The sequence below is a fragment of the Eucalyptus grandis genome, chromosome 4 (genome assembly GCF_016545825.1).
Source record: "Eucalyptus grandis isolate ANBG69807.140 chromosome 4, ASM1654582v1, whole genome shotgun sequence".
Classification (NCBI taxonomy): domain Eukaryota; kingdom Viridiplantae; phylum Streptophyta; class Magnoliopsida; order Myrtales; family Myrtaceae; genus Eucalyptus; species Eucalyptus grandis.
Genome location: NC_052615.1, coordinates 35,386 through 51,040, shown reverse-complemented (window position 1 = coordinate 51,040; position 15,655 = coordinate 35,386). Strand labels below are relative to the sequence as shown.

General features: G+C 40.3%; 1 protein-coding gene across 1 annotated transcript; it reads left to right on the top strand.

Moving 5' to 3' along the window:
- The first annotated feature begins 331 nt into the window (after positions 1-331).
- On the top strand, positions 332-2,443 carry LOC120292905. Its single transcript, XM_039311454.1, has one exon. The coding sequence runs from the start codon at positions 332-334 to the stop codon at positions 2,441-2,443; it is 2,112 nt and encodes a 703-aa protein (XP_039167388.1).
- The last annotated feature ends 13,212 nt before the right edge of the window (positions 2,444-15,655 follow it).

The window sequence follows — 15,655 nt, the reverse complement described above, 5'->3', positions numbered from 1 at the left end:
GAAAAACCAAAATCTTAATGAACTGTCAGCACTCACACAATTTACTGCAGCAGCAGGGCAGAGCAGGGCCAGTGCTATGCACGTGCTGCTTGGTCCTCTCAACAATTTGTCTTCATATTTAAGTTGTAAAATTTTCATTATTATATCGAAAGCAAGAGAGAGGATATGCTTCCGAATATACCCTTTTCATTACTATAAATACTACACTTCCTTGTAAATTTCTACCGCAAGGCTTCTTTGTATTGTCTACAGAGCACTGGTTTCTTCATGCATGTAAATTCTCTTGACAGATAGTTGAGAGGACAGTTTTGTAGTCAAATTAAGCCAAAACATGGCAGTTAGCTCCACTTCCAGTTCCATTTCCATTGTGTGGAATAAATCGAACATCCAGATTGTTGTCATACTGAGCCTCTCGCTTCAAATATTTCTCATCCTATTTGCACCTCTTAGAAAGAAAACAGTGTACCGCCCCATTGTTTTCCTCCTGTGGTTGGCTTATTTGATGGCTGACTCAGTAGCTATATTCGGGATTGGGCTCATCTCTCACAACAACAATTTGTGTGCTTGTGTAGTTGATGTAGACAAAGGAATTCAGGCCTTTTGGGTCTCATTTCTCTTGTCGCATCTTGGTGGTCCAGACACCATCACTGCCTTCTCTTTGGAGGACAGTTCGCTTTGGCGACGGCACATGCTCACTCTCATTTTCCAAAGCATTGTCGCCGTCTATGTCTTTGGGAAGATATTTCCTAGTGAAAAATCTCTGATTATCCCAACGATCCTGATATTTCTTGTTGCGATCATAAAAAATGTGGAGAGGTTACAAGCACTCAAATTCTCTAGCCTCTCGAAAATCAGGAAATCAATGCTCTCACAAAAGAAATATTCTCATGCTGTAGATCTCACGTTGCTTGGAGAACTCAATGTCGGAGATTCTAATAAAGAAGAGCCACGACTTGATGAGAGTATTGTGGTAAAGCATGGTTACTACTTCTTTCAAATCTTTAAGGTCTTCATTGGAGATCTTATCTTCTCAAGTGAAGAACGCAATCTGAGCCGTGCATATTTCCAAAAAGTTTCTGCAATCGATGCGTTGAGGGTGATATCAGTTGAACTCCAGTTCATTTATGAGATGCTCCACACCAAAGCATTGGCAATACGTTCCATGAGGAGCTATTTTTTCCGTTTCATAGCCTTCACTGACATTGTGATAGCTTTTGTCCTATTCAATCGCTTGAAGAAGCATCAGCTCCACCCACTTGACGTGGAGATTACTTATTCCCTTCTTTTGGGAGGGATAGCTCTTGATGTCATAGCTTTGTTCATGCTCGTTTTTTCTGATTGGAATGTTGCTGAAATCAAACTCTACTACAAAGGATCATCTCAAGAACATTCATTTCTCAACAAGTTGGTATCCAAAATGGATCATCGAAGGAAGCCACGATTCACCACACATGAAAAACCTAACGTAAGTGTTACTTATGAGGTCTTAAATACACCATTTATTTTTCGAAGGTGGTCGGAATCTATCTCATCTTGCAACCTTTTCTCTGAGTTCTTAACAAAGAGCTGGAGAAACATGCATAGCAATCAGTCCCAGGGGGCCAAGCGGATCATCTTTTCTTTCTGTAAAGCTAGTGATCCGGGGTCTTCTACACATGATGGAGCATCAGTGATTGCAAATACAAAGCATGTGTCTAAGAATCCTCTTATTAAGAAGTTATGGATCTTCATCTTTGAGGAGGTGAGGCGTAAATCCAAAGATGTGAATGACCCAATAACTGGGAGGATGATATTTGATGCTAGAGGTGATGTGTTTCTCCAAAGTGCCATGGAGGAAATCAATTGCAGCAGACTTTTAACTTTTGTCACCGAGGTTAAATACGACTTAAGTATTTTAACGTGGCATATTGCTACTGAAATGTGGTACAACAGGGAGGAACAAGGTATGAGCTCCACAGCTAGAAAGGATGAAAGGGAATTTAGCAAGATCCTTTCTGACTACATGATGTATCTTTTATTTAATCAGTCTAATGTGGTATCTGCTGTGGGGGGCATTGCCCAAATAACATCAGTGAAGACGTTGCTTGAAATATCGACCCTCATTGGTGGCCATGCTGTGGATATGAATGATCTGTGTGAAAGGTTGTATAAGGTTTCTTCTGGAACCTCCAATTTGACATCCCCACTCGGGGATGGGATTAAATTGGCCCAAGAGATGGAAATGCTAGGGGAAATGAAGTGGAAGGTGATGGGTGGAGTGTGGGTTGAGATGCTGTCATACGCAGCAATTCATATTAAGGGAAATGCACATGTGCTCGTGTTGAGTAAGGGTGGAGAGCTTCTAGCATTTGTTTGGCTGTTGATGACTCATTTTGGTTGTTTCTACAAACCTGAATGGGGCATCTATCATGAGAGGTTTCATACTTATCAACAACCTAGGTAAATCAATCTTCTAAGTGGCAAGCCTTATTTAACGAATTTACAATTTGGTATGGTACTTTGGATTCAATCAATTTGTATTTCTTATATCTTCTTTTATGCCCGAATTTATCAGCATATCCCTCACACGTCTTCTTAGGGGTATGGTTGGCTAGTAGAATCCAGGTTTCACTTCGCACAGGTCGTCCATGTAGTTCGTAACGATCCCTGATTAAAAATGTTGTAATTATGTTATCCTGCATTAATTTTCTCCGAAAAGTTTCTTCTGCACTTGTGGACAAGGGCTATTAAAGCATCAAGCCTTAGGCCCAGTGACCAAAATTTTGTCCAATGGAGACTCAAGAGCTTGTCACGACCTACCCTCGAGGGCCCCTCGGTAATAGATTTAGAGGTATTGCTCAAAAAATGATCCGCATGATTCATAAAAAAGATGGCTTAAATACATCGTCTAATGTCCACCCAATCAGTCCATTAATTAAGAGCACGGGCTCTTCCACTTTCATACCTCTCGTAACGTTGGATTTCATTTTTTAGTTCATTAGCAACATAAGCATTTCACTGAAAGTCACCGTTAGCCACTGTTGGGAGTAAGCTAGAACCCAAAGTAGGAGTGGGAAGCTCATCTCATTTTCCACACAGCTAGAGACTTCTAGGAATGAGAACTTGATTACGCTAATATTTCTACTATGAATTTGGATTTTCACTAAAAAAATGAACTCATCAAGGTGAAATCATTCTAACCATGAAGAATCAATTTGGACCCTTGATTATGGCCAAAATTGGGGGTTTTTGCCTGAAATCCACGATTCCAAAATTGGTTTGAAAATTGGATGTGGAATAACCTCTTAATCAAATGTTGTGAAGAAAGTTTTGTGGAAAAATGACTAGAAACAAAGAAATTTCATTTTTGCCTAATTTCAAACCTAAATCCGCAAATTGGGGAAAAATAGGTTCTTAATCGATTTTTATGAAATTTTCAATGCCAAAGTTAAATTAAAGCTAAAATAAGATGATTTTGGGGTTTTCACGTTTTCTAAATGTTTTTGGTCAAAGTGTTGACCAAAACTCAACATTTTAGTGACTAATCACTAAAATGTCAATTAATAGGTCCTACTTTGATTTTTTTGAAATTTTTTAATGCTAAGGTGAAATTGGGATCAATTGGGAACTTTTTGTACAATAAGCCAAATTTTAACTCGAGGTTGACTTTTCAATCGAAAGGTTGATAAAAAAGTGAACTCAAATGTCAACTTTTTGATTTTTTGAGATTTTGATGAAATTGGCAGAAAATGAGGCACTAATGAAAAGCCAATGAGAAAGAAATGAAAATGACATCGTTTGTTTGAGAAATGGGTTCCATTGTGATCAGAAACCCTAATATCAAACTTTCACTTTTAATGACATGTCAACTAAAAATCACGTGTCAACAACTAGGGCAAGAGAAAAGGCAATTCTTCAACAAGCAAGATCCAAAGCACCTATAAGAGATGAACACCTTTAAATTTTCAAGCGTCGAGTCATTCATTATAAAAAAAAAAAAAAAAAAGTGTAATTGGTGACTATGGACATTGCAGATTATGACATCCTCAATTCGAACTCCTATTTAGACCGTGAGGGATGGACTAAGGATCGATACGTTAGTGATGAGAATAGACCGTGAATCAATCATAGAGATTGTTCACATGCTGACTAACTAAATAGGGGCAAGGCAATTCAAGATCATGGTTGCAATATACTTGAGCATTCGACCATAAGAATTGCTATAGATGACCATGTGCTTTCACGAATTAGTCAATGCACAGGTATAGATTGATTCAACTCAAGTATATACCGATCGCAGGTGATGCCACACAATCAATGTACTGTTCATGAACAACCCTACTTTGATCTCAAATGACTGTGAGTCAGGGCAAGCTGATCAATCCTACTTGATTACACGAGAACCGAGAGTCATTCATTAATCGACCAAGCTTGATTAAAAGTTGCACATAAAACCCTTAATAGGCGTAGAACTCAACTCAATTCTAATCGTGTGAATTTTACCAATACCACCTAAATTCACGTAGGTTGCGATAAAGCCATTCTGATTGAAACTTAGCCACAAGCCCCGATCCAATTATGAGTATCGACTGTAGATGTTATCAAGACATTCCTTTCCAATTGAAAGATTTTAGTGAGCCCGTAAGTGCATTAATTGGAGAAATGCGCTAATTTGAGGATATAGACTTTACTGGACCTATAGGTGAGACCAATTTAGCCTTTGAAGATTTAAATTGAGATGATACAAGCTTTGTTGAGCCATGCACAATGGATTAGGTGCCACCTTTAGGATGAATAAGGAATGGACCAAATTGCCCCCTTGAGTCTACAATTGAATTTCAAGAAGCCATCCTAGCCCTTGATCTTGGATAAGGACTTGGTATGATGGATGGCCAAGATCTCTTCTTGCTCCCCAAGTTTAGGGTCATCATGAGACAAGGAAAATAATTCATGAAACATTTAATGTGATGGCTTCTTTTCTCTTCAATCTTCTTCTACCTTAAGTTACTTCTTTCTTCTCTCTCTCTCTCTTCCTATCTCCCTCACCTTTGGTTGACCACTCCCTGTCCCTCTTCTTTCTCTCTTGTTCTCTCTTTTTCCTCCCTTTCTCCCTCATCACTCGAGCTCGTCTACCCTACCATCTGCCTGCCTGGCCAATTGCCACAGCTGCACACTGCTGTTGCCATTTGTGTGTCTGCCTAGACACCATCCCAAGGTCATACTATGCTGCCAAATCGCTGCCCATCCATCGTCTGCAAGTTGCTCCCATTTGCTTGTTGTCTTCTAGCCTCCACCCAACCGCCCTCGTTTCATCCTAGTTGTTTGTAAGTAGATTTCTTAAATGTTATCTAGGTCGTTGTGTTACACAACTTAGACTTAGGATTGCCTTGTAAGTAGATTTCTTAAACGTTAGCTAGGTCGTTGCGTTACACAACTTAGACTTAGGATTGCCTCTAGTGTTGTAGGACTCTCCTAGGTTGAGGAGCTCAAGTGATTAATTTTGTATGGTTTGCTCATGATATGCTTAAGTTATATGGTTCATGATTGATTGAGGAACACGTATGTGAGAGTTGAGGTTGCTCGGGTTTGGCATGGGTTGTGGAAATGATTCACTTAGGCTAAGTTGCTGTGATTGTTGTTATGGATCACTTGCTATTGCTACTTATGCATGATCTTAATATTTGAATGCATGGATGGTTGTATGAGTGCTATGTGATGTAATCTTTGCATATAGATGTCCATAGGTTATGGTCAAAGCTTGAGTTGACATTGGGCCGCTAAATCTAAAATAGTGTTGGTCCTTGGACATGAGTGCGTCGGGCCGGGTCACTCTCTTAGTTCAGCTATATTGAGGCGTATCGTTTGATTCGAGTTTGACTTAGGTTGATACTCGAGCCTCACGGGTCAAGCCACGATTCTAATTTTGTGCTCAACATACTTTATTGTAGCATATACAATAGGGCATGAGTTACACATCGTTTGGCATGCCTTTGGGGCATTCATACTTGGATTAATGAGAAAGATAAAACTGACTGCTATACTACTTGATTTGTGTGTGTCACAACCTGACCCCTTTGGCCCTTAGTGGGGAGGAAAAGGTCAGGTTTGCATTCCAAAACAACATCATCATCTTGCCTTTCGAGATGAACCATTGTGAGTTCCCTCATTCACAACTGTGAACTCTCCAAAGTTAGTACCTCGTGTGGCAGTTGAAGGTGTCGTGATTCATACCCACATGAGCTACACACCTCAAAATAGGAGGTGGAGTGTGGATATCGAATTTATGAGTACATTTTTTTGTAACAAGCCCGACCTCATCTCCAGGGTCACAAGCGATAAGGGTTATATTTTTCACGACATCCCAGGTGTGTCGCCGACCCGTACTTCTTTCTTTTTATAAGTCTTTGAGTTATGCACATGCAGAAGCAATAAATCAACACCCATTCACCAAAGTATCGCAACATCTAAAGTAGTAGGAAAACATACGTGCAACCATATATTTACATATACATGGAAAACTACATATGATTACATGTCTTTCCTTTTAATATTACAAGCCCTTCTACTTGAGCTAAGCTTTACATTACAAAAGCATACAGTCCTTCCAAAAGTACAACAACTTCAGGGTAACCCTATCTCCTTTAATGAGATTTTAACCAAAAATGGTTCCCCCTATAAGGACCAGCTAACTAGTAGTCTTCTACGGCACCGTCGGGTGGAGCATCTCCATCAGGCCCTGGCGGACTATCGAAGCCATGGAGTGGACCAATAAAATCCCCATCGAAACACTTGTACCAAGCTCGGTACTTGTGGGGAACGAGTTCATTCAACCTTTCATCCACCCAAACGATCATAATAACCATCCGATAGTATTTATCTATACTAGCAAAGTAGAGCAACGTCTCCAACACGGTAATCTCCGTGGGGACATCGAACCTCACGGGCGGTATGACCATCCTACAAGTTTGAAAAGAGACAACATGTGAGTATAACTTAGTAAGTAAAACTTACTAAAATCCAGGTAGGATGATGCCTCATCTTTCCACAAGTACATAAGTTATCCCAAACACTTGTCGATGATAGATCAATAGCAAGATGAAAATTATGTCTTTAGTAAAATCATGAGAGACCCTCAAAAAGTGAAATGCAAGCATGCACCAAGGATCCATTCCATAATGCACATGAGATTTATATATTAATAGCCGAAATTAATCAACTCTTTCAAAATCTACCGGGCATTCGAAATCCATGGGGCAACATCCTCTAATCCAAGGGTGATGACTATCCTCTGACAATGAGTCCTTCGGGCATTCGAACTTAATCGGGCAATTTCATCAAATCCATCCATCGACGGCTAGAATTTAGTCTATTGTGTGTCCATGCATCAAGCATCATAATCCAGTTCTTATCTTCATCTTTAGTTAAAGGCTTGAAGGCGTGCCATGCATAAGTGTGTGGAATGTCTTACCAATATCATGTGACATCCTAAATTTTTTCAGTTATGTTTTCAATTAAATTAATCGGGCCTTTCATTGATGCGCCTTTAGTGCTATCCTCATAGCTGATCACTTGTGAGATAACTAGACTATCTGGGGAAGTCATTACGAAATTTTAATGCATTAAACTTGAGAATTCGACCAGAACTTGACTAGTCGACCGTGCTCATCTTCAGAGATCATTATGGCATAGTTAAAAATCGATCAAGGATCAGAAATAGGTTGGTTCGACTGAGATTTGTGGCTAAACATGGGTGATTCCCCTAAATTACAAAATTCTCGTCGACCGACACTAGACTGATTTTTCTGTCATTTTGGTACCCTATGTCCATATTTGAATCCTCGATATTTTCATGACAACCAAGAGTTACTAATGTGTTGAAAAGGTTAATTGTGGCTTGAAGAAAATCGACCATAGGTCATTTGTACAAAAAATTTATGAAAGCTACCTGGTAGCTTAGGTCACGCTAAAATCTTGCCAAATTGAAATTAATCGTGAATTTAAATCCGATTTTAGAAATTAAAAGTTTAGTCATGTCATGAGTCATTTTAGGAACGTCGACTCAATCTCCGAAGACTTTTGCAAACTGAGATTTTGGAGAAAAAAGTCGATATAGGGACGTTTTCGACCGAGAAATTCCGAGGACCGTTTTTGATAGTGAAATTGGGATGCAACTGGGTTCAATTGGTGAGGAAAAATGCCAATTTGATCGATGATATGATGGTTGAATTTTTTAGGGCGAAATTGATTTAATTCGGGAAGGGTGAATCCAATTGAACCATTTGAGTACAAAATTCGTATGTCCCCCTTGCCCACAACAATTGGACCATTTCAAAGGCTTCTAGAAGAGGATTTGTGGTTGCAAATGGTAGAGGAAACCAGTTAGGATGGGTGGGGCCAAGTCAAGGAGCAAAAGAGATAGGAAGAGACCAAATGGCCCCTTCGAAAGCAAACTTGTCCCCCTCCTTCCTCTCTCCTTCCACTGTTGACCCCTCCCTCTCCATTGCTACCTTAAGGACTTCAAAAACCTGCAGAAAAAACCAGCAACCAGCATAAAGTCGCCGCGCCACCCATCCAAAGCCGGAGCCACTGCCGTTTGCCATCACGTGCCCCCGCCAGCCTCGCCGCTCGTCCAGCCGTTCCGGGTGTTCCTGGCCACCATCTCACCCAGCTCACCCGTCCAGCAGGTCTTCCAAGCCTCGTCCAGCACCGTCAACCACCGTACGCTGCCGTTTCGCCATCGTGAGACCTCGCCTAGGCCATAACAGCCTCATTTGTGCCCATTTCCAGCTCAACCAGCCACTAGTTCCACGTTGTCACGACCTTTTTTTTTCGTCCGGGGAAAAAGAAGAAGGTTTAGGGTATTTGCCTAAAGAAGCGGACCAATGGCCTTAAATTAGGCGCGGGCTCTCCCAAGCCTATACCTCGCGCGACGTTGGATTTCATATTTCAATTATTAACAACCTAAATATTTCTAGGAGTCGCCACTAGCCTATCGGGGTCGGCTAGAAACCAATCGAGACACGGGAGTGGTGTCTCGATTCCTACGCAACCAGAGATTTCTAGGAACGGGAACTTGTTTACGCCAATGTTTCTATTAGCGCCCATGCGGTACCACTAACTTGGAAAGTTATTTATCTAAATGGCCACACATTCTTGATTACCAATTATAATCTTTATGGAACCACTAAGTGTCCATGCAAATGTTTTTCTAGTTTTTTTTTAATGTCTAGACTAATCCTAACATAATTTAGAAGAGAAATTTACACTCAAATTAATGAAAAGCGGCGCGTAAGTAAACATCCAAGAAATTGAAATGACTTGAAAATAAACGCGGAAAAGGTAAACCCGATACAAGTCGGGCAAATAATATTACATGGCCTTGTTATCACGCCCCGGGACAGGACCCCCATGAGCAAAATGAGAATTTAAATATGCATGAAATTGCTATATGTGCATGAAATTACTTTAAATAGTTTTAATCTACGCAAAATAGATTATTTACAAAAATGGTTATAAAATACCAAAAAAGAGCATTAAATTAGGAAAATGACCTTTTAAAAATAGGAAAATTTCATATATGTCATTTCTATCCTAATTTGATGCTATCTAACATTTTTTGATATTTTGAAAATTTAATATTTTTCCTTTTTTTTTAATTATTTTTAAAAAAATAATAAATTCTTTGAGCCGATCTATGCTAATATGGAGTAACACAGCACATGAATATCACAATAATCAAGCTCAAATCGACCGTTTCAATATCGAAACTTGGTTTGCGCATTTTGTTGAACACTTGCCGTGCATCAAATCATCTCAAATCAGCTTCTTCGGACCATGTTTGTGGCCTTCAATCTTCACGCATGAGCAATCTTATGTGGAACTAAAGCATCAAGATTATACTACCACATGCAATGAGCAATATTAGATAGAAATCATAGCCTACAACACACAAGAACCGAGCTAAAATCGGCCTCAAATATGTCGGTTGAGCTGATTTTGAAATCTGGGTTTGAACCAAAGTCAAGCAAACAGGTTGCATGCCCATATTCAAGCCCCAACACTCATCGCATACGAGATCTAAAGGAAACATTACTTGATCCGAGTGAAAGTAGGTAACATGAGCTTTCAAATGCAATAAACATCACAGAGAATGACCCACCGAACAACATCAAAACGACCTCTCCAAGAAGCACTCATGCAACACTCTTAAAGAGATTTCAAACACTTAGAAAAAATTTCAACCTCAGAAATCAGTTTTCCGGGCTGGTTTCCCTCTTGATTTTCATGATCAAAACATGCTCAAACTCGAAAATACGTACATCTAGGATGCTTAACTTGCTTCCTAGTTTCCTTTTCAAGTGTTTCTTGGCCGATGAAACCGACAAATTATCCTCGGGGGCCTGTGGAAGTTGGCTTCTTCAACTGGAAATGAGATCTGCAAAAAAAAAAGAACTGATGACGAAGGTTTTCGTTGATCTCTAACATTAGACTCCAAGACGTATTTTGTTGGAAAAATTGACACCACGCCAAACTATATGTATTCTAGCTTGGGTTAAAAGTCAAGATTTTCCTCATTTGTCTCTCAACTTTCTCAAAAAACACTGGCTTTCCTCACTCGTGACCAACCAATCTCGACACTTAGACAAATTTTCGGACTTTCTTGGCCCGCCAGGAGGGCACTGTTTCGGGGGGCTTTAGGAGGCCTTCCCAATCTCCATTTGGGACGTGTGACCTATGGTTGGAAAGATATTTGAGTGAAGTTTCACTCTATAGTTGAAGGTTTTGGCTAATTTTGACCGCAGGTATGTGAAAAGCTCACTTTTCTCTCTCCAGGTCGATCTGGAATTTTCTGGGCTTTTTTTCTGGGGTTGCTTCTGAAGGCTTCTTTGGGGAACGATTCCGAGCTCTCTCCTCCCTCTCTCGTCCCTTTCTCTCGTCTCTCGAAAATACCTTGCTTCCCTGACGTTATCCCCCCGAATTAGAGAATTTTTGGTCGGCCTTTTGTCCACCTACCAAGCCTGTCAACTGACCCAGCTCACCCACTTTCTGACTTAGCCAAAATTTTCAAATTTCGCAGCTGTTGAGTGTCCGGATTTGGTGCGATTTTCCCGTGCCTGCAGCAGCTTATCTCTGACCAATTTTTGTCCACTTGCAGTACCAATGATGGTCTTCCATCACGTGCAGAGATCGGGCTGGCTGGGCAGGTGAGGAGGATATGGTGGGGCCACCAATATGCCTACTTAGCAGCTTCGAATTAAGACCTAATCATGGGCTGGGTTTTGGTAACTAGTTTGAGTGCTTTAATCCATTAATTTGGCTGCGGTTTTTGATCAATTAGCAAGTAAATGTATAGTAGTTTAAGATCTCAACCAGATTTTGCAATTGTGCCCACCCAATTTTGCAAGAAAGTCCCTCAAACTTAGCCATTTTCTTATCCGAAAATACCCAACTCAAGGCAAATTTGGTCTTTTTCGCTCGATTTGATTGATTCGAGTTGGCCCAAATTCAATTTCAACTTAATTGGTGACCAAGATGATGATTTACGGGCTCGGGCGCAAAATTTGCAAAATTTGCAAATTGGTCCCTCAACTTTTGGAAATTTCATTTTGGCCCCAACTTACTATTTGAATTCCAATCTAACCTCCTGGGCTTGGCTAGTCACATTTAGATCATTGGCCCCAACTTTTTTTTTTCTTTTTTAATCTTTTTTTTTCAATTTTCTTTTAAAATAAAAACATATTCCATTTAAAACACTATATTAAATGCCTAAATAATCTATATGCAAGAATTTAACATGAAATATTTTTGGGCAAAAATTTAGGTGTCAACACACGTCTCTCGGCCCCGACTAGCACCGAACGGAAGCCGAGTAGAGTGGGTCTCGTAGCCACTATTTAGCCCATTTTTGTGGCCTTTCGAACCTTGAAAGGCGGTCTCACTTTGGAGTTTGTCGATCCTCACCGTGTCTCCATCGGTTTGATCCGAGTGGATCGTAAATAAAGTGAGTTTAACTCACTAATCTTTGCTTAGTAAGTTAATGGCGTTTAAGGGTTGATTAGTTCAGACTAAGTGTGGATTAGGTGAATAGTTAGAATGGATTAGTGAATTAATTAGCCATTAGTGCAATTAGGGCCTAGACAAGCTCGAGTATTTATCTAGAGTGGTTCAAAAATTTTCCAAGCTCGTCTCGGCTTTTAATTAGGCTTTATGGGCCTAAGTTACTATTTTTGGTATTTATTAATTATTTTCCATAATTATTTGATTATTTATTTATTTTTCAGAAATTAGACCGGGATAGTCGATGACCGGAATTTCGTGCTGATTGTAATGGTATGATCTATTTATTTAATTAAGTTCTAATTTGTTCGATTGTGTGTGATTTGTATTTTTGGGATTTATTCCAAAATTTATTTAATTTTAGGAATTAATTGGAAAATCACCAGGTGTCATTTTACAATGCCAAAATGGATTTGTGGACTATTAAAATTGGTGGGATTTTCAAGTGGCAGAAAATGGTATTTTGGCTAAGACTGACTGTGTACCCACACATGAATATTTTTATCGGGAATGATAAAAATGGTGAAATTGTTAGATGATCAGGATGGTATATTGTATCAGCCTGCGGATTTGATACATCATCTTAGAGTGAGCAATATACCGGTATACTATATCAACCAAAGGGCTCTGATATGTCAACTTAGCGCAAGCAGTATACCTGGCAACTTCTAGTGAGCATTATTTGTGATGGCCCGAGCGGCGGTGCACGGGGAGGAGGGATGGCGGTGCGTCCATGCCTCGGTCCCCAAGCGTGCGCAAGGAAGGGGTCTCTCTCTCTTGTCCCACATCGCCTAGGGAAGGAGTTCTGCGTTGCCTTATAAGGCAATGGGCCCTCTAACTGTACATACGTGTTTTCTTGGGGTAATATGGGCTGCCCTGAGAAGAACAAAACCGTGAGGACTTCGTGTCCAAAGTAGGCAATATGTGTATAGTGGAGACCTAGGGTGATACATTATTAGTATACTATATCAGCCTACGGGTGATATGTCAGCTTAGAGTGAGCAGTATACTATCTATTGGCCACTTCTTGTGAGCTATACTATCTATTATCAGCTTAGAGTGAGCAGTCCTGATTATGAATTAGACTTTATAGATAGTATGGATTGAGATGACCGAGGAATGATCTCAATAACAGGGAATCGATTGAGTCGATTGATTGGATGGTTATTTGAACTGTATCGACTTATCAGAAGGAATCGAGACCAAGGTAAGTCCTCTCACTCATGATTGTAGGTAGGCAGCCCTCAGGAAGTATTTTCTTCCTAGTCGGGTCTTGGAGGGTGAACTCGCTAAGATGCCACCTCACCCCGTTGTGGGATAACAATTTAGGTCTCTAGATGATAGCTCCTCTCGAGCATTTTGGACAAACGAAGAAGATCACAGAACAAAGGTAGTATATTCCGATCCATGGGCACCTTGAGGGGTTAGAGTACGAACTGGTGAAGTCCATAATCTGGGTTGATACGGGTCTACCCAAAAAGGTGCCCACCAATACAGATCATGGTATCGCCAGAATCGTAATGGACTAAGAGAGGGCCCCATACTAAAATCTGAGATACCTTTGTATATGATGAAGGTTGCTTTTGGAAATGGCACTGTAGACCCTCCAAGTGGTTCAGTGGTGGATCGCGACCCGGACCTGTCGGTGTGGCACCCCCTCGGCATGCTGCCCGATCCGTTAAGGTCGCCACAGGTACTTATCACTTATCCTACTACATACTAGTATAATAAATTTTTAATTAAAGTGAAACCATAGTTCATAGGGGTTGATCAATAAAATTCTTCTCCCTTTTTTTTTTGTAAAGGTCCCAGCGCAGCTCATCAACGGAAGCATAAATGACTCTCACCATCCCTTACTCCAATAACAATAATGCAATGCACACCAACTACGCACCAAATGAAAAGACAAAGCCGAGTCACTTTTATTTACATTTTCACGATGGACATCTCAGGTCGGTACAACAAAATGCCAAGATTTTTAACTATACTTGGCTATAACTCAAAAGAGAACTCGACCCTACATCAGACATGTACACCCCTCCATCAACGAGCATCGGCTATCCCAAAAAGTGTCAGTTCCCACCAGTCATATGTGCCATCACACCCAACCCGGTGCATCGGGCGGCGGTGGCGGCATCATCCCTAACATCATCCCATTGCGTCGAACGTGAACAGACAGAAACTCTTGGATAACAGGGCCATCAGCAAAACCCACGTCGTACATCACCAAGACACGGACTCGGACAAGCACCAGACCAAGTACACTAATACAGGAATGCTTCGTTCACTCCACATCAACGTCAGTAGGTATGCCATAGAAGGTACCACGCACGACTAGTGACAGAGGCATCTTTCTAATCTGAAATGTTAATCCCCAAAGGGGTGAGTACAACCATTTAGCAGTAAAGATCCACCAAACTACACAATGCGTCAAACTGAACAATCAAGGTATCATGAATAAAACACATATCATTCATGCATTCGAGCATACCTCACCTTATAGCCATGCATATATTACCATACAACATGCATAAATCACCATGCACTTATACATATATCATCAAGCAGCCATGCATATATCATCATGCAACGTGCATATACCACCATGCACTCCATGCTTGCATTCCCATGAGGTTCATCCCATGCCATATGCACACGTCCATGCGCATGATTCAATTCTCGATCTTTATCTTTCAATTAGATCACATCATTTTTCTTCCCAGGGACCAATGTTTGCATCCCACAATTTATTGCTCGCATCCAACCTGGCATCGTGAGGAGTCTCTGGCACACACCTACGGGCATCTCGTACCCCAACCGGCTTCACGAGTAATCCCCCCGGCACACACCTCCAGGGCTTTGGGCACACACCTCTGGGCATCCCAACACTCCCGAGGAATCCGGCACACACACTCTAGGCATCCCAACACTCCCGGGGCATCGTCGGCTCACAGCTCCGACGGTATCATTATTATCATAATTTATATTCATACATGTATCTCAATTTCAACATGGCATTTGATGCAACAATATCAAAGGTTTGAACCAGCTTTTGAAGTCATATAACATGCCATATGTCACCACATATGCAGCATAATCAACCACTCAAGACATTATATCACATGGAGCAATTTCATTTATTTTTGAAAATACAGCAAAATTTCGGATAAAAACATATTGCACTCCTTTGGTCATAATTCTTGAAAAATTACTAAATAGCCTTAATAAATTATACAAATTCAACATGTTATATACAATATCTAGAGGAAAATATTTCGTGAAGAATACCATATCAAAAGAACATCATACAATTCAGTACAGTCCACGCATCACAGTCTTTATAATTTCGGGATATTGCCATACGCAGTTTCATTCATAAATTCGGTAAAAATCCTAAATAAGCTCCAAAAATTCTGAAATTTTTATATGTTATAGAAAAATCCAGAATTAAATATTCCATGAAGAACTCAAAAACATATTTGTGATAGATTAAAAACTATAATAACCATAACCGTCCATAACCCTCAACATCAAATTCCAGATCTAACCGTTTCGGATAAAAACGTTTCACCCACCTAGACTTGTCCATTTCCTCTCAAATTTTAGTATATTACTCCTT